The sequence below is a fragment of the Indicator indicator genome, chromosome 21, assembly GCF_027791375.1.
Source record: "Indicator indicator isolate 239-I01 chromosome 21, UM_Iind_1.1, whole genome shotgun sequence".
Classification (NCBI taxonomy): domain Eukaryota; kingdom Metazoa; phylum Chordata; class Aves; order Piciformes; family Indicatoridae; genus Indicator; species Indicator indicator.
The window spans coordinates 1,203,813-1,222,876 of record NC_072030.1 but is presented as its reverse complement, the minus strand read 5'-3'; the positions used below and the strand labels follow the sequence as shown (position 1 = coordinate 1,222,876).

The window sequence follows — 19,064 nt, the reverse complement described above, 5'->3', positions numbered from 1 at the left end:
GGTGCAAGGCAGGCTGAGGAGCACCCCGTGCCTGTGCCCACCCCCTGCCTGTGCCCACCCTCTCACCTCCTCGTTCTTGCTTTTATCCAGCACAGCTCTGGGTGCTCTGCTCCTCTCCTGGGCGGCAGGCTGCGTGCCCGGCTCGGGGGCGGTGGCAACGGTGCCCGGCTCGGGGGTGAGGCTGCGGGCAGGGCCGCAGGGCAGGCAGGGCTGGCAGGGAGATGTGCAGGGCAGGCTGCAGGGCACCGCGGGCAGCGCCTGGCAGTACAGCTGGGGAGCAGACAGCACTGTGAATGCTCCTGCTGGGGAGAGCGCCAGGACAGGACTGGCAGAGCTGCCTTCAGCACAGCTTCACAGATGGCATGGGGCTGGAAGGGAGCCTCCAAGGGCATCTTGTGCACCCCCCTGCAGGCAGCAGGGACAGCTCCAGCCAGAGCAGGCTGCCCAGGGACACATCCAGCCTGAGCTGCAATGGCTCCAGGGATGAAGCCTCAACCCCCTCCCTGGGCAGCCTGTTCCAGTGTCTCCCCAGCCTCACTGTGCACAACTTCCTCCTGAGCTCCAACCTAACTCTGCCCTGCTCCAGTTCCAAACCATTGCCCCTGGGCCTATCCCTACAGCCCCTTCTGAACAGTCCCTCCCCAGCCTGCCTGCAGGTCCCCTGCAGATACTGAAATGCAGCTCTGAGGTCTCCCTGGAGCCTTCTCTTCTGCAGGCTGAACAGCCCCAACTCTCCCAGCCTGGCCCCATAGGGGAGGTTCTCCAGCCCCTGATCATCTTTGTGCCCTCCTTTGGACCCTCTCCAACATCTCCTTGTCCCTCTTGTGTTGTGGATCCCAGAGAAGGACACAGCACTCTAGGTGAGGTCTCACCAGAGCAGAGGGGCAGAATCACCTCTCCTGACCTGCTGGCCACACTGCTTTTGATGCAGCCCAGGATTCAAGTGGCCTTCTGGGCTTACCCACTCAGACTGGAGAACAATTTCTCCTCTCAATCATTCTCCAGACCTCTGTGCACCAGGAGCCAGCACCAGTGCTGCTCACCTTTAACTGGGGGACAGGACAAACAGGTGACAGGCAGCAGTGCCACCTGGTCAGTTCTGTACAGCCTGCTCACAATCAGGGAGAAGCTGAGAGCTTCTCAACCAGCACCAACTCTCCACCACTGCTGAAAACAGAAGCTGCATGTAGAGAGCAGAATGAAAATGTGCTGCTTGAAGTGCAAGGCCCACAGAGCTCAGATGGAGAGGGGGTTGCTGGGGTGAATGAAATGTGCCACTCACAGAGGAGGGGCACCTCTGCCATGGGAGGAAGGTGGTGCAGAGCGAGGGCACAGATGAGGTGGGATGCCTTCCATGACACTGGGGTGCTGGGAGAGGAGGAACCAACCTGAGAGGAATCTACATCAGGAAACATAGGCTCAGGAATCATATAATTGGTTGGAGGAGGCTCATTTAACTGCACCTGATTTAAGGTTTGGTTCAAGTCCTCTGGTTTCCAGGCGACTTCTTTTGCTCGCTGAAGTTTGTAAAATGGCATCCCTGGGACACCCAAGAGAAGGGAAAAACAGATTTAAGAACAAAAAGAAACTGAACTGGAACAAAAGAAACTGAACTGGAACAAAAGAAACTGAACTGAATTAGTCAAAGTTTGCATTAAAAAAAAATTAAAATAATCAGAGAATCACAGATTGCATCAGGCTGGGAGGGAGCCTCCAAGGGCATCTTGTCCAACCCCCTGCAGGCAGCAGGGACACCTCCAGCCAGAGCAGGCTGCCCAGGGACACATCCAGCCTGAGCTGCAATGGCTCCAGGGATGGAGCCTCAACCCCCTCCCTGGGCAGCCTGTTCCAGTGTCTCCCCAGCCTCACTGTGCACAACTTCCTCCTGAGCTCCAACCTAACTCTGCCCTGCTCCAGTTCCAAACCATTGCCCCTGGGCCTATCCCCACAGCCCCTTCTGAACAGTCCCTCCCCAGCTGCAGGTCCCCTGCAGATACTGAAATGCAGCTCTGAGGTCTCCCTGGAGCCTTCTCTTCTGCAGGCTGAACAGCCCCAACTCTCCCAGTCTGACCCTATAGGAGAGGTTCTCCACCCTCTGATCATCTTGGTGGCCTCCTCTGGACCCTCTCCATCAGATGCAGGTCTCTCTTGTGTTGAGGATGCCATAGCACTACAGGTGAGGTCTCACCAGAGCATGCTTCTAGCAACTTTGGCTCAGAGCTCACAGCAATGAGCTGCAAAGCTCTGTCACACTCCTAGGTCCTGAGGATTTCTCAGCTCTAAGGGCAAACCGAGCGTCCTGGTGAAGTGCAGGAAGGGTGGATCAGGAGCTGCCAGCTCCAAGGGCAGGGGGCAATGGGCACTTCACAACCCAGCAGGCTGCTGCAGGCTGGCTGAGCTGTGCTGCCAGCACTGACACAACTCACCTCATGGCTTCAAGGGGTGCAACTTGCTTGGAGTGCTGTGCCCAGCTATGGGACACCCAGCACAAGGACATGGACCTGCTGGAGTGGGACCAGAGGAGGCCACAAAGATGATCAGAGGGCTGGAGAACCTCCCCTGTGGGGCCAGGCTGGGAGAGTTGGGGCTGTTCAGGCTGGAGAAGAGAAGGCTGCAGGGAGACCTCAGAGCTGCATTTCAATATCTGCAGGGGAGCTGCAGGCAGGCTGGGGAGGGACTGTTCAGAAGGGGCTGTGGGGATAGACCCAGGGGCAATGGTTTGGAACTGGAGCAGGGCAGAGTTAGGTTGGAGCTCAGGAGGAAGTTGTGCACAGTGAGGCTGGGGAGACACTGGAACAGGCTGCCCAGGGAGGGGGTTGAGGCTCCATTCCTGGAGCCATTGCAGCTCAGGCTGGATGTGTCCCTGGGCAGCCTGCTCTGGCTGGAGGTGTCCCTGCTGCCTGCAGGAGGGTGCACAAGATGCCCTTGGAGGCTCCCTTCCAACCTGATGCAATCTGTGAGGCTGTAAGATGCCAGCTCTCAGGGCTGGCAGCCCCAGCTCAGCTGACAGAGCTGTCACACCACAACCAGCTCTAGCCAGGCACCAAACCCTCACACAGCTTGCTTCAACCACCAAGAGACTTACTTGGAGCTTTTCCAGCAGACAAGGTGCTGCTCTCTTCCTCCTGAAGATTCCAGGTCACTCTTTTCACTGGTGCTTTGGATTTCAAGGCAGGGCCCTGAGCTGCCACCTCCAGTTCAGGCTTCCTGAAGTGATGTGTCTTCTCGTTCGACACAAGGCACTCCTCTTTAACCTCCCTCACGCAATCTGGGAGCTTGCTCTTGGATGAGCTTTGAGTGGGTGCAGGCTCAGCTGGCAGGTGCAAGATGACCTCCTTCTTTGGGGGCTGGTCCATCAGGGAGGGACACAGCGCCGTGTTCTCAATCTTCACCGTGATCTCCAGGTTGGTGTTGCCACTGAGCACTGCTGGATCTCTGCTGCTCATCAGCTCTGCCTCATCAAAAGGATCCACCCTGCCCAGTGGAGCACAAATGTTTGTGATGCCTGGGGCAGGGAACGCACCTTCACAGGTCACATCCTGACAGATGGACTCTGCCTTCACGGTTTCCTGGACCTCCCTCACTGGAGCTGGGCGCTCAGCCCTCATCTCCTCGAGTTTGACGTTTGGTTGGATGGTTATGGAGAGCTCTTCCAGTACTAAATCCTCCTTTGGCTCCTGCTTGATGTAATGGGGCAGCTCCAGACACCTGGGCACACTGTCAGCAGCAGGCTTTGGCTCCTTCTCTGGTGCAGGAGGAAGGGAGCTCTCCTTTGACCTGCGCTTCCTCTCCCTGGAGCGTGACCTGGAGCGTGGCCTCTTGTCCTTGGACTTGCTGCTTTTGTGCTCCCGAGTCCGTGACGCAGAACGAGACCGAGACCTCCACTTTCTCCTCTCCCGAGACCTGGACCTGGATCTCTTTCTGCCCCTTGCCCTCAGGCTGCCATCTTTGTCGTGCCTCTCGTGGCTTTTGTCTCTCCGGTGCTTGCGGCGCTTGGCCCTCTCGGTGCTGTTGGAGCGGGAGCGTCCCCTCCGCCTGGACCTTGACTGGGACCGTCTCTTCTTCTTCCTGTTCTCATGGAGCTCACAAGCGCTGCCAGCACTTCCTGACCTTGACCTGGATTTCCTTCTCTCCCTAGACCAAGAAGATTTTGCCTTCTTATCCTTGGTTTTATCCTTGGCTTTCTTCTTCTTCGATCGTTCGTGACTGCTGGAGCGGTCAGTGGAAGACCTCCTGCCCTTGGCTTTCGCTGTGGGAGCTTTGCTGTGCTCCTCTCCACCCGACCAAGAGGTGGATCTGGAGCTTCGGTCCCTCGAGTGTGCTCTCTCCCTCGCCTCCGATGGCGACGTCCTGCGCTCCTTCACAGCTGCCTTCTTCCTTTTCAGCTTCTTCTTGCCTCGGGAGCTAGAGCAGGATCTGGACCGCGAGCGCTTCTCTGTTGGTTCTGCTTTGTGGCCTTTCTGCTCCCCTTCGCTCTTGGAGGGACTCTCTGGCTCTACTTCCAGACTCGGGTCAGGTTGAATCAATTCCTCAGCATTAAAGAACACATCAGGGCCCTCCCTGCTCTCCTCTTTTAAACTCTCTGCATCAGAAACGTGCTTAACGGCAGCTGAAGTGCAAGGACTGCTTAGAGAGTCTTCCTCAGCCCTGCTATCTCCTTCCTCTGTGTCAGAGATCTGCTCCACAAGCCTACTTTTGACCTTCACTGCCTCCTGAGCCTCGCTGGTACCAGATGGGGCATCAGAGTCAGCCTCGGACCCAAAGACGTTCTCCACCTTGCACGGGGTGAAGCGCCGGACAGTTTGGAAGGTCTGAACTTTGGGGTGCTCAATGGAAATAGTCCTGGTGATGGTGGTCAGTGGGATCCCCGAGCCAAGCCTCTCAGGGCTGCTGCTTGCTGAGCTCGAGTCCGACCCTGTGGGCTCAAAGGGATCATAGATTTCACTTTTGACCTGCTTCTTCTTCATGGAGAAGAGCGGCGAGGGAGCCTCTTTTTGCTGCTCTTTATCGTCCACGGGGCGGAAGGTGTTGCAGAAGCCTGGGTTAGGCAGCCTGCTGGGATGCCCTGTGTTGCCAGGGATGTTGATTTTAAAACTCTCAAAAGAGCCTGGGCCTTTGCTCCTGGAGGAGGAGGAGTTGCCATAGCCCCCTGCACTGCTGGAGAAGGCCACCCCGCTGGGCCGGGCTGGCTGCTGTGCCTCGCTGCTGTTGGACTTCTGGCTCTCCACCCTGCCACCCTTCCCTGCCTGCTGGCTGCTCTCCTTGCCCGTCAGCTGGGTGACACAGGAGCTGGGGATGTCACAGCTGGGGCTTCCTGCAGATTCTGGTTCCCCCTGCTTGCTGCTGCTTTCCCTTTTAATCTTTGGTATCCTGGGAAGCTCGAAGATGTCGATTCTCTTGGGAGGGGCTTTCAGCGGCTGCCTCACAGCCACAGCTTCGGAGCCAGTGGTTGAGCTGCAGCTCAAGGGCTTTGAAGCAGAGCTGGCAGGGGCAGAGTTTTTAGAGCTTCCATTAAACCTGGGCATCTCATCTGCCCTGGAGGCGTGCCTGCTCAGAGGAGCTATGTTCTGAGTCTGGACAGACCTGGGTGTCATGGAATACTCTGATTTCACACTCGCTCTCTCTGACGTGCTCTGCACAGGGCTTGCTGCAGGCTCAAGCCTGCTCACTGAGGCTGAAGGCGATGAGAACAAGCTGGAGGAAGAGGAGGAGGAAGAGGAGGAGGGCCTGGTGCAAGCACTCAGGCCTGAGGAAACAGAAGGTCCAGCAGTGGAGCTGCTTGCTGTGGTCCCTGGGTACAGTGTAGAGGGCTGGGTGCTGTGCCCTGAGCCATCATCTGCCCGTGAGGCGTTGGCTGATTTTCTGTGAAGCGGAGCTGTGGCACACAAGCAAACAGTTCAGCTTTGCAGCACCCACCTGGACCTTCTCCCCACACCACTCCAAGGAGCCTGGAGCACCTCTCCTATGAGGACAGACTGAGAGAGTTGGGGCTATTCAGTCTGGAGAGGAGAAGGCTCCCAGGAGACCTTCTGGTGGCCTTCCAGGATCTGAAGGGAACTACAGGAAAGCTGGGGAGGAACTTTTGAGGGTGTCAGGGAGTGACAGGACTGGGGGGATGGAGCAAAAGTAGAAGTGGGGAGATTGAGATTGGATGTCAGGAAGAAGTTGTTCCCCATGAGGGTGGTGAGAGACTGGCAGAGGTTGCCCAGGGAGGTGGTGGAAGCCTCATCCCTGGAGGTTTTTGCAGCCAGGCTGGATGTGGCTGTGAGCAACCTGCTGTGGTGTGAGGTGTCCCTGCCCATGGCAGGGGGTTGGAACTGGCTGAGCCTTGAGGTCCCTTCCAGCCCTGACAATTCTAGTCCTGAGCTAATGATTTTCAGCTCCACTATGATATGCAGACACAGCACAAAGTAACAGGGGAGCCCAAGAGTTCTGCTTGTTAGGTACTCAAGGTTCAAAGGCAGACAGCTGCATCTTTCCTAAACTGATGTTTAGGAAGCAAAATTATTCTGTTCTGGAGCTCTCTCCAGAGCCATCTTTATTAGCCTCTAATTGCTGACTGATAAAAATGGCTGTAAGGGAGGCTGGTATTAGGACTTATTTAAAGAATAAATCTCTGCGTTTCAAGTTCAGAGATTCAGAGAAGAATTTGGCTTGGAAGGGAGCTCAAAGCTCATCCAGCCCCAACCCCCTGCCATGGGCAGGGACACCTCCCACCAGCACAGCTTGCTCAGGGCCTCATCCAGCCTGGCCTTCAACACCTCCAGGCAGGAGGCAGCCACAGCCTCCCTAGGCAACTTCTTCCAGTGTCTCCCCACCCTCACTGCCAAGAATTTCTTCCTCATCTCCAGTCTCAGTCTCCCCTCCTCAAGCTTCAATCCACTTCTCCAAATCCTATCACTACAAGCCCTTATCAACAGTTCCTCCTCAGCTTTTTGAAGCCCCTTTTAAGTACTGGAAGGTCACTACAAAGTCTCCCAGCAGGCTTCTCTTCCCCAACTGATGAGATTCTTTACAAAGAAAACCATGCCAAGGGAAGACCTAGATGAAGATATTAGCATGTGTTCTAGAGCACCCAGGCCCAACTGAAGACTCACATGTGTTCTAGGGCTCCCAGACCCAGCTGGAGATGCTCACATGTATCCTAGAGCTCCCAGGCCCAATTGGAGGTGCTCACATGTGTTCTAGAGCTCCCAGACCCAGCTGGAGATGCTCACATGTGTTTGGAGCTGCACAGCATGTAGGGCATGGCTAGGACAGACCAGGATGAAAAGAAGAGGCTCTAGGGAGACCTAATAGCAGCCAGCCAGTACCTGAAGGGGCTACAAGGAGGCTGCAGAGGGACTGTTCCTAAAGGCCTGCAGGGACAGGACCAGGGGCAATGGCTTCAAACCAGAGCAGAGCAGATTGAGATTGGATGTGAGGAACAAGTTCTGCACCAGGAGGCTGCTGGAACACTGCAACAGGTTGCCCAGGGAGGTGGTTGAGGCCCCATGCCTGGAGATGTTCAAGGTGAGGCTGGAGAGGGCTCTGGGCAACCTGATCTGGTGGAGGATGTCCCTGCTGAGTGCAGGGGATTGGACTGGATGAGCTTTGGAGCTCCTTTCCAACCCAGACCATTCTGTGATTCCATGATTCTAAGATTGAGAGTGGAGAAGAGGAAGAAATTGTTGAGAGTGAGGGTGGGGAGAGACTGGCACAGGTTGCCCAGGGAGGCTGTGGCTGCCTCCTGCCTGGAGGTGTTGAAGGCCAGGCTGGATGAGGCCCTGAGCAAGCTGGGCTGGTGGGAGGTGTCCCTGCCCATGGCAGGTTGGTTGGCACTGGATGAGCTTTAAGCTCCCTTCCGACTTAACCCATTCTGTGAATCTCTGAACTGGGAGGCAGGGCTGCTGGGTTTGCTCTCAGGTCCTGCCAGCTGACTTCAGGGATCACCCCACGAAGCAAGACTCCTTGAAACCAAAGAGGCTTAAGTGCACTGGGAAGTGCCAAACCCTTACCTGCCTTCTTGGCTGTCAGTGAACCATCTCTGTTGATGACCACATCTGAGCTGCTCATCATGAGGAGGCTCTGTCCTGACAGGATGCTCCCCAACAGATCAGGCACAGGGGCAGCTTCTGCTTCTTGCTCAGGGCTCAAGGCTGGGACACTGCTCCTGCATGTTTCAGAGGGGTGACATTGCCTTTACTCTCACAGCACTTGTTCTACACACACATTACAGCCAAAAGAAGCCAAGACCAAGGGCAGGAACAGAGGTCAGCCAAGGAAGGTCACTTGTAGTGCTGGCTTCCCTAGAGTCAGTCAGCCCCTACCTCTCCCTGATAGAGGAGAGGAAACTTCTTCACTGAAAGGGTTCTCTGAAACAGATCAGGACAGGGCCCTAAAGGGGTTCAGCCTTCTTAGAAGAGGTGAGCATCAGTTCTTGGGCTTGCAGCTTGGCCCTGAGGCTGTGGTGGTTCATGATGCAAGCACAGAGAGCAGTAAGAGGTCACTCCTGGCCTCTGTCAGGAGTAGTGTGGGCATCAGGAGCAGGGCAATGATTGTGCCTCTCTGCTGGACACTGCTGAGGCCACACCTCGAGTGCTGGGTTCAGTTTTGGGCTCCTCACTCCAAGAAGGACATTGAGAGGCTGGAGCAGGGCCAGAGAAGGGCAACAAAGCTGGGGAAGGGTCTGGAGAAGAGGGCTGGGGAGGAGCAGCTGAGGGAGCTGGGGGTGTTCAGTCTGGAGCAGAGGAGGCTGAGGGAGACCTCATTGCTCTCTACAGCTCCTGAGAGGAGGCTGCAGTGGGGGGAGGGTTGGGCTCTGCTCCCTAGTCTCAGGTGAGAGAAGGAGAGGAACTGGCCTGAAATTGTGCCAGGGGAGGGTTAGGTTGGAGAGGAAGAAAAATTTCTTTGCTGCAAGCGTGGTCAGGGATTGGCAGAGGCTGCCCAGGGAGGTGTCCCTGCTCCAGCAGCTCCTTGTCTGTGCTGAGGGCTCCAGAGCTGCCCCAGCACTGCAGGGGGGGGTCTCAGCAGAGCACAGCAGAGGGGCAGAATCCCCTCCCTGCTGCCCACAGTGCTGGGGATCAGCCTAGAGCATGACTGGGGCTGGGCTGGGCACACAAGTGGCTGTGGTTTATCTACACTGCTGCAGGCAGCTGCAGACGCACTGCCAAAATATCCAGGGTAAGAAAGAGAAAAAGCAGGACAACAACCCAGCCTGCTCTTTTGTTATGGTCATTAGACAATCAAGAAGAGTAAGATAAAAATCACTTGATGGATTTTTACCTGGGGAGTCCCACAGAGACAGGTCTGGCCACAGGTCTGTGGGACCTGAGTGCTGACTGGGAGAGAACTCTCCTTTTGGCACTCACTGGAGAGTCTGCACTTGCTGGAACCTCTTCAGTACTGTGGGGGAAAGACAGAAAGAGAAGAGCATAAAGCAGTCAACAGAGAGAGATTTTGGGGTTTCCAGTAGGAAATTGGTACTTTCATTTCACCAACAGTCACTTCACTTGCCCCCTCCCCCTACATCCAAAGCTTCAAAGCAATGCAATCCATAGCAGAGAGGTTGTGGAGGTGTACAGAAGGTGGCAGGGGAACAGCTTGGAGCTGGAAGAAGGCAGATTGAGACTGGAGAACAGGAAGAAATTCTTCAGCATGAGGGTGGGGAGAGACTGGCACAGGTTGCCCAGGGAGGCTGGGGATGCCTCCTGCCTGGAGGTGTTGAAGGCCAGGCTGGATGAGGCCCTGAGCAAGCTGGGCTGGTGGGAGGTGTCCCTGCCCTGGGAGGGGGTTGGAGTAGACGATCCCTAAGCTGTTCTGGGGCTCTGAAGAATTCCAAGTGGCTGGAAAAGTGAAGATGGGAAAACAATAAACATGGAAGATGCCACAACCCCACTCAATTATGTGCAAGGCCACTTCTCATTGCACACCAAGGGCATCACTTTGCTTTATCTGGAAAATGGTTGCTTAGGATCCAACTCCTTCAGCCTGCAGCCTTTGAATAACTCCAGAGATGATCTTCAAGGTTATGTGAGCAGCTGAGGGAGGTTGGTGCACTAACAGCTGAGCAACTTGAGCAAGAAAGAAAAAAAGAACAGGCCCAGGTGTTATCAGAGAAACATAGACTGCTATAGGCTGGAAGGGACCCTTCAAGCTCATCCACTCCAAGCCCCAGCAGGGACATCCCCAACCAGAGCAGGCTGCTCACAGCCCCAACCAACCTGCCCTGCACTGCTGCCAGCCATGGGGCAGCTCCCACCTCTCTGGGCAGCCTGGGCCAGGCTCTCCCCACCCTCAGGGGCAAACATTTCTCCCTTCTCTCCACTCTCCAGCTCCCTCTTGCACTTCAAACCATCCCCCCTTGGCCTGTCCCCACAGGCCCTGCTCAGAAGTCTGTCCCCAGCTTTCTGCTCAGCCCTTGAAGCACTGCAAGGCCACCAGAAGGTCTCCTGGAGCCTTCTCCTCTGCAGGCTGCCCAAGCCCAACTCTCTCAGCCTGGCCTCCCAGCAGAGGGCTTCCAGCCCTGCCAGCATTGCTGTGGCCTCCTCTGGCCCTGCTCCAACAGGTCAATATCATTGTGCTGAGTGCTGCACAGCTGGATGCAGTGCACCAGGAGAGGTTACTATGAGTTGTGTTGGAAGGGACCTTAAAGCTCATCCAGCCCCAACCCCCTGCCATGGGCAGGGACACCTCCCACCAGCCCAGCTTGCTCAGGGCCTCATCCAGCCTGGCCTTCAACACCTCCAGGCAGGAGGCAGCCACAGCCTCCCTGGGCAACCTGTGCCAGTCTCTCCCCACCCTCACTCTCAACAATTTCTTCCTCCTCTCCACTCTCAACCTCCTCTCTCCCAGCTCCAAGCCATTGTCCCTCATCCTGGCACTCCCAGCCCTTGGCCAAAGTCCCTCCCCAGCTCTCCTGGAGCCCTTCAGGTACTGGAAGGCTGCCCTAAGGTCTCCCTGGAGCCTTCTCTTCTGCAGGCTGAGCAGCCCCAACTCTCCCAGCCTGGCCCCAGAGGAGAGGTTCCCCAGCCCTCTGCTCATCTTCGTGGCCCCAGCTGTGAGGTCACCACAGGTACCTGACCTTTCGTAAGGATCCAGCTCATAGGGATCTCCAAACACGGAGAGGGAAGCTGCACCAATGTCTGCTCTCATCAGGCCAAGGGAGGGCTCAGTGGGTCTGGAGATGGAGGGGAGGGAGCCCCCACGTGCAGGCCTGGCCAGCCCCAGGGCCCTGGCGATGCGGGAGCGAGTCGTCACCTCCTGCACCTGCACACAGAGACACTGCCATGGAGGGGGGCAGGGGCAAGGGGAGGGGGCCAGGACCCTCTGGGGGGTGCCCAGCAGCAAGACAAGGAGCAACAGGTACAAGCTTGAACACAGAAGATTGCACCCCAACAGGAGAAAGTCAGGGTGACAGAGCCCTGGAGCAGGCTGCCCAGAGAGGTTGTGGAGTCTCCTTCTCTGGAGACTTTCAAAACCCATCTGGATGCACTCCTGGGTGGTGCTGCTCTGGCAGGGGGCTTGGGCTGGATGATCTCTGCAGGTCCCTTCCAACCTCTAAGGTACTGTGACACTGTGATACTGCATCACCTCAGCACTGCAGCTGCAGCCCAGGGGGGAAAGCCCCAACCCTGCACCTGGGCTAAGCACAGTCAGCAGGACACTGCTGTTGGTACCACAATCAGAGAATCTTTAAGGTTGGAAGAGACCTCTACAAGATCTCATCAAGTCTAATCTTCAACCCAACCCCACCATGGCCATCAAACCCTGGCCCCAAGTGCCATCACCAGGAGTCTCCTGAACACCTCCAGGCATGGGGACTCCACCACCTCCCTGGGCAGCCTCTGCCAAGCCCTGACCACTCTTGCAGCAAAGACATTTCTCCTCCTCTCCAACCTAACCCTCCCCTGGCACAATTTCAGGCCAGTTCCTCTCCTTCTATCACCTGAGACTAGGGAGCAGAGCCCAACCCCCACCTCACTGCAGCCTCCTCTCAGGAGCTGTAGAGAGCAATGAGGTCTCCCTCAGCCTCCTCTGCTCCACACTGAACACCCCCAGCTCCCTCAGCTGCTCCTCCCCAGCCCTCTTCTCCAGACTCTTCTCAGCTTGGTTGCCCTTCTCTGGACCTGCTCCAGCTCCTCAATGTCTTTCCTGTAGTGAGGGCCTCAAATCTGAACCCAGGAGTCAAGGTGGACTTCAATGAGATTTTAAGAGGCCTTAGAGCTGATTTTTGCAGCCACAGAGACACAAACTGCCACAGCCTCTTAAAAAGAACAGGTGATGGCCATTCTGACTACTCTGACAGCAGGACCAGGGAGGCAGTGCACCTGAACAGCCATGTGTGAAGCAGGTGCTGCAGTTCATGTTTGCTGGGGTGATCCCTGCAGTTCAGCTGACAGGCCCTGACAGCAAACCCAGCAGCCCTGCCTCCCAGTTCAGAGATTCACAGAATGGTTTGGCTTGGAAGGGAGCTTAAAAGCTCATCCAGCTCCAACCTCCCTGCCATGGGCAGGGACACCTCCCACCAGCTCAGCTTGCTCAGGGCCTCATTCAGCCTGGCCTGCAACACCTCCAGGCAGGAGGCAGCCACAGCCTCCCTGGGCAACCTGTGCCAGTGTCTCCCCACCCTCACTCTCAACAATTTCTTCCTCCTCTCCACTCTCAATCTCCTCTCTCCCAGCTCCAAGCCATTGTCCCTCATCCTGGCATTTCCAGCCCTTGGCCAAAGTCCCTCCCCAGCTCTCCTGGAGCCCTTCAGGTACTGGAAGGCTGCCCTAAGGTCTCCCTGGAGCCTTCTCTTCTGCAGGCAGAACAGCCTCAACTCTCCCAGCCTGTGCCCCACAGGGGAGGTTCCCCAGCCCTCTGATCACCTTTGTGTCCTCCTCTGGACCCAGAGTTTCAGCTCATTTCCACATCCACCTTTCTGGAGGACACTGCACTCACCCTGCATGCACTCCTGCAAAAGGCAGCCACCTGCTCTCATCACAGGGCAGCATTTTCTCTACTGAGTCCCAGTCATGGAGCTTTTAGAGATGGCTGCAAGGTGGCTGCAGGATGGAGACCCTGGCAGAAACTCACACGTGATCTCACTCTCGTCTTCTTCCCCCTTCTCTTCTTCACCACACGCTTTCGTCTCTTCACCTGTGTCCCTGAACTCTTCTTCCCAGCAGATTTGGTCTGAGTTCTTTTCTTCCCTCCTTTCTTCCTCCTACCTGATGGGACAAAAGACAACCAAGCAGCTGGCTAAGTGCTGGCACTGCAGTTGACCCTCTCCCCCACTTTTCCTTCTCCAGCAGCACACCAAGCGGCTCCAAGGGACCCACAGTTGGCTGCAACAATACAAGAGCAGAGCAGGGAGAGTGAAAGCTTTGGGATTTGCTTCAAAGCAACCTGCAAGATTCCTTAGATTCACAGAATGGTTTGGGCTGGAATGGACCTCAAAGCTCATCCAGCCCCAACCCCCTGCCATGGGCAGGGACACCTCCCACCAGCCCAGCTTGCTCAGGGCCTCATCCAGCCTGGTCCTGAACACCTCCAGGCAGGAGGCAGCCACAGCCTCCCTGGGCAACCTGTGCCAGTCTCTCCCCACCCTCACTCTCAACAATTTCTTCCTCATCTCCACACCCTATCTCCCCTCTCCCAGCTCCAAGCCATTGTCCCTCATCCTGGCACTCCCAGCCCTTGGCCAAAGTCCTTCCCCAGCTCTCCTGGAGCCCTTCAGGTCTGAGGTCTCCCTGGATCTTTCTCTTCTCCAGGCTGAACAGCCCCAACTCTCCCAGCCTGGCCTCACAGGAGAGGTTCTGCAGCCCTCTTGAACACCTTTGTGGCCCAAGATGCTTCTGGGCAGAAAGAAAGAAGCAAATGTCTGTGGTGCACTGCTGGAGCAGCACAGAAGCCACCACACAGCTGATCTAGAGCCTGGAATGACTCTACCTTCCCTTCCCACAGCTGTTGTGCCTTCAGATGGGACCCACAGGAGCTGTCCAGAGCTCTTACCTGTTTTCCTCTTCTGCCTAGCAGGAGCCCTTGGTGTGAGAGGCCTCTGGTAGACAGCTGTGTTGAGGCCTGCCACAACAGCCTCAATGGTTTCATCCAGCAGGGAGGACATCAGGTACCTTGGCACATGCTGGGGAGGAGCAGAAGGGACATGGTTACAGGGAGCTAAGGCTAAGCAACACATCAATTACAGCATCAGTTACAGCAGCACAGGGGGAGAAATAGCCTGGAGCCTGAATGAGCAGTACTGGTGTCACCCAGCTGCCAGCCCAGCAGTGGTGGCACCTTCCTCACCTCCTGACTGCCAATTGAAGGAGAACAGGACCCTACTCCTCACCCTCCCCTGGTATCACAACTCCTGGCTAGCAAAACTCTGCCTCCTTACATCACAGCAAGCCAAAACTCCTCAGCAAAAAAAATTCATTTAAGACATTTCCCCAAGCCACATAAATGACCTCGGGCTCGTCACACACAAAAGCACAACAGGCAAAGCCCAAAAGGCCAACACAGGGCAGGACTCCTTGCTCAAACTCCTCACTCTCTAGGTCAGATTTACCTGGGAATATGGCCAGGAGTACTACAAAGCCATGCCTCAGGGAACATGCTGGAATGTCAGGTGTGGGTCTGCCTCCATGGCACAGATTCACAGAGTGATTTGGGTTGGGAGGGATTCTGCCCCTCTGCTGTGCTCTGCTGAGACCCCCCCCTGCAGTGCTGGGGCAGCTCTGGATTTCTCAGCACAGCACAGACAGGGAGCTGGTGGAGCAGGGCCAGAGGAGGCCACAGCAATGCTGGGAGAAGCCCTCTGCTGTGAGGCCAGGCTGAGAGAGTTGGGCTTGGGCAGCCTGGAGAAGAGAAGGCTCCAGGGAGACCTTAGAGCCCTGAAGGGAGCTACAGGAAAGCTGGGGAGGGACTTTGTACAAAGGCTGGGAGTGACAGGACAAGAGGTGATGGCTTTGAGCTGGAAGAAGCTGGATTTAGATTGAACATTAGGAGGAAATTCTTCTCCTTGAGGGTGGTGAGGCAGTAGAACAGCTTGCCCAGAAGTTGCAAAGGCTCCAAGCCTGGAAGTGTTCAAAGCCAGGCTGGATGAGGCCTTGAGCAGCCTGGGCTGGAGGTGTCCCTGTTCATGGCAGGGGGGTTGGAACTGAATGAGCTTTAAGGTTAGGAACTGGGATCTTTAAGGTCCCTTTCAACCCAAACCCTTCTGTGATTCTATGTTTTGCACATCATTTTAAAAGGATTCCACAGTCACTAACCCTTGTGCTATGGACAGTCAACATAGACAGCTGAGCTTCACAGCATCAGAGAATGGTAGGGGTCGGAAGCGACCTCTGGAGATCTTCCAGTCCAACCCCCTGCCAGAGCAGGGCCAGAGAACCCAGCACAGGTCACACAGGAACACATCCAGACAGGGCTTGAAAGGTTCCAGAGAAGGAGACTCCACAACCTCTCTGGGCAGCCTGCTCCAGGGCTCTGCCACCCTCCCAGTGCAGAAGTTCCTCCTCATGTTGAGGTGGAACCTCCTGTGCTGCAGTTTCCATCCATTGCCTCTTGTCCTATCCCAGGGTGCAGCTGAGCAGAGCCTGTCCCTGTCCCTTCCTTCCTGACCCCCAGCCCTCAGCTATTGATAGACATTGATCAGATCCCTCTCAGCCTTCTCTCCACACTAACCACCCCCAGGGCTCTCAACCTCTCCTCCTCAGGCAGTCTCCAGTCCCTTCAGCATCCTTGGAGCCCTTCCTTGGACTCTCTCCAGCAGATCCCTGTCCCTCCTGAATGGGGAAGCCCAGAACTGGGTGACTCTGATGCCCAGAGCCCAGGTGTCAGCCCAGGTAGCTCTGTGGCAGAGTCCTCAGTACCAGCATTGCCTGTGAGGGTCTGTCCTCACCTCTCACAGCCAAGCTGCTGTGCAGCAGTGCTGAGCTCTGGGGAGTTTTTTGTGCCTAACCCAGCAGCATCTGGCCCAGAGCATGTGAACAGTTGTACCTTGTCATGAGGCACAGAGCTCACAGAGAGCTCAGGGGCTGCAGGGATCAGCACCCAGGACCCTTTTAGGGAGTGCTGAGGCAGCTGAGATAGCAGTGGCCAGAGCCTTGGCTGGGCACACCAGAGCCTGGTGATTCTCTAGAGCTCCTGCACCAAGGGTTCCTTTCTCCTTCCCCTCCTGCTGTGTGGGGCTGGGTGGTGCTGCACTTAGGGAGCAGCTGTGACAGTTGCTGTCCCCAAACCTTCAAGAACCAGCAGCCAGAGGAGGCTGAGTCCTGGCAGGAGGTGAGTTTGGACTTTGTGGTGCAGGAGAGCAGTGGCTGCCTGTGGTGGTACAGATCATCTGCTGGACTCTCTCAAGCAGATCCCTGGGGCTGCTGACTGGGAACTTGTTTCACCTTTTCCAGCAGGGAGCTGCAGCCGAGGGCAGAGAGCCACAGCAGAGCTGCATCAGGGAGCTGCAGCTAAGGGCAGACAGCCACAGCAGAGCTGCAGCAAGGAGCAGAGAGCTGTGGCAGGGAGCAGAGTGCTGCAGCAGTCGCAGCAAAGAGCTGCAGCAGAGTGTTGCAGCAGGGAGCAGAGAGCCTCAGCATGGCTGCAGCAGGGAGCGGAGAGCCACAGCACTGCAGCCAAGGGCAGGGAGCCACAGCAGGGCGCCACAGCAGAGTTGCAGCACGGAGCTGCAGCAGAGGGCAGAGAGCTGCAGCAGGGAGCTGCAGCAGAGGGCAGAGCGCCGCAGCAGAGAGCCGAGCGCTGCAGCAGAGCACTGCAGCAGAGGGCAGAGAGCCGCAGCAGGGAGCCACAGCAGAGGACAGAGCGCCGCAGCAGAGGGCAGAGCGCCGCAGCAGAGGGCAGAGGGCTGCAGCAGAGGGCTGCAGCAGAGGGCAGAGAGCCGCAGCAGAGCGCTGCAGCAGAGGGTTGCAGCAGAGGGCAGAGAGCCGCAGCAGAGCGCAGAGAGCCGCAGCAGAGGGCAGAGAGCCGCAGCAGAGCGCTGCAGCAGAGGGCAGAGAGCCACAGCAGGGAGCCACAGCAGAGGACAGAGCGCCACAGCAGAGGGCTGCAGCAGAGGGCAGAGGGCTGCAGCAGAGGGCAGAGAGCCGCAGCAGAGGGTTGCAGCAGAGGGCAGAGAGCCGCAGCAGAGGGCAGAGAGCTGCAGCAGAGCTGCAGCACAGTGCTGCAGCCGAGGTCAGGGAGCCTAGGCAGCAGTGCCCATGCCCCGCTGGGTACCTGGATCTGCTGGGCGGTGCTGATGCGGTTCCTGTTGACCCTGGCCCGGACTCTCTCGCTCTGCCGCGTCCTGGCTATCGCCCGCGTGCGCGCCTGCGGCCGCAGCCTGCTGCTGGTGGGAACAACCTCAGCCACGAGGGCAGCGACCTCCTCCTCGCTCACCTGGTCTGCATCTGCAAAGGAAAGACAGCCAGAGCTCAGCTGTCTGCATACAGTCAGGAGCACTGGACAGAACCAGTGAAGCCATCATCACGCCCGTTCTTAAATCCATGAGTCTGCAGCTGGCACTGTGCTGGGTGGCTGTGGGGAGCTGCTGGAGGGCAGGAAGGCTCTGCAGAGGCCAGGCTGCACCCATGGCTGAGGCTCAACAAGGCCAAGGGCTGGGTCCTGCACCTCAATCACAACAACCCCCAGACTGGGGGCAGTGTGGCTGGAAACTGCCCAGCAGAGAATGACCTGGGGGTGCTGGCTAGCAGCAGCTGAACATGAGCCAGGGTCTGCCCAGCTGGGCAAGAAGGCCTCCAGCAGCCTGGCCTGGAGCAGCAATGGCGTGGGCAGCAGGAGCAGGGCAGGGATTGTCCCACTGGACTCAGCACTGTGAGGCCACACCTTGAGTGCTGCGTTCAGTTTTGGGCTCCTCACTCCCAGAAGGACATTGAGGAGCTGGACCAGGTCCAGAGAAGGGCAACCAAGCTGGGGAAGGGTCTGGAGAACAGGGCTGGGAAGCAGCTGCTGAGGGACTTGGGGGTGTTTAGTGTGGAGCAGAGGAGGCTGAGGGAGACCTCATTGCTCTCTATAGCTCCTGAGAGGAGGCTGGAGCCAGGTGGGGGTTGGGCTCTGCTCCCTAGACTCAGGTGATAGAAGGAAAGCAACTGGCCTGAAATTGTGCCAGGGGAGGGTTAGGTTGGAAAGGAGGAAAAATTTCTTTGCTGCAAGAGTGGCCAAGGATTGGACACAGGCTGCCCACAGAGGTGGTGGAGTCTCATGCCTGGAGATGTTCCAGAAAGGTGTGGCCATGGCACTTGGGGACATGGTGGGGTTGGGTTGAAGGTAGGAGTCAATGACCTTAAGAGTTCTCTTCCAACCAAAACAACTCTCTGACTCTAGGAGTCTATTGTACTTCAAGCACTGTACCAATGGCTCAGGGCTTCTCTACTGAGCACTAACCAAGTGCAGAAGCCTCTCCTTAATGACCATGGTGGTGCTGGATTGATAGCTGGACACACACCACTACTTCAGAACACCAAGCAACAGAAACTGCTGCTTCCTTGGCAGCTCGAGCTTAGGACACTGTGAGACAACACAGCTGCACTGAGGAGCAGGAAGAGCAAAGGTTGCCTCAGGAGGGTTGAAGAATGTTTACAGGAAGCAGCCCCACAGGCTGTAAGTGCAGGTGAACATCTCAATAAACAAGGTCCTCTTATCAGTCTAGAGTTGAGGTCAGCTGCTGAGGTTCAGGAGAGAATGGACACCACACCTATTATCTGAAGCAGATAAAGCCAGGGCTTAAGCACCCCTTCAAAACAGCACGTGCTTCACAGCACCCACAGCAGCAGGGGACTGCAGAGCACCCCACAGAGCCCTTACCTGCAGCAGCACTGCCACCCATGGGGGCACAGGCTGGACAGAACCACTCATCTACAGGGACTTCACTCAGAGGTGGGTTAAGGCATTCCATGTGGTAGCTGAAGGAAAGAAGAGGAAAACAACAATCAGCCAATGTGTTCCCCACTGATGGAAGAGGCTTTCACCTCCACCCACCTGCATCTTAAGCTTGAAACTATGGTCTGAGCTTCTGCTGCTGCCCATCTCCAGACAAACCATCAGGAGACTAACATAAGGGTCTGCAATTCTAGATGGTCCAAAAAAGC

The 19,064-nt window shown here is 56.7% G+C and overlaps 1 protein-coding gene across 1 annotated transcript in view; it reads right to left on the bottom strand.

Annotated features, from left to right (window-relative positions):
- Positions 1-19,064, bottom strand: part of PHRF1 (PHD and ring finger domains 1) — a 36,518-nt gene that overhangs the window by 4,310 nt on the left and 13,144 nt on the right. The window contains exons 6-16 of the mRNA XM_054390718.1: positions 18,781-18,878; positions 17,194-17,366; positions 13,978-14,107; positions 13,062-13,193; positions 11,958-11,971; positions 11,063-11,238; positions 9,265-9,384; positions 7,998-8,152; positions 3,086-5,875; positions 1,389-1,540; positions 67-270 (exon numbers count right to left, since the gene is read on the bottom strand). Of these exons, the coding sequence (XP_054246693.1) occupies positions 67-270; positions 1,389-1,540; positions 3,086-5,875; positions 7,998-8,152; positions 9,265-9,384; positions 11,063-11,238; positions 11,958-11,971; positions 13,062-13,193; positions 13,978-14,107; positions 17,194-17,366; positions 18,781-18,878 (4,144 nt within the window). The remainder of the gene's footprint in view (positions 1-66; positions 271-1,388; positions 1,541-3,085; positions 5,876-7,997; positions 8,153-9,264; positions 9,385-11,062; positions 11,239-11,957; positions 11,972-13,061; positions 13,194-13,977; positions 14,108-17,193; positions 17,367-18,780; positions 18,879-19,064) is intronic.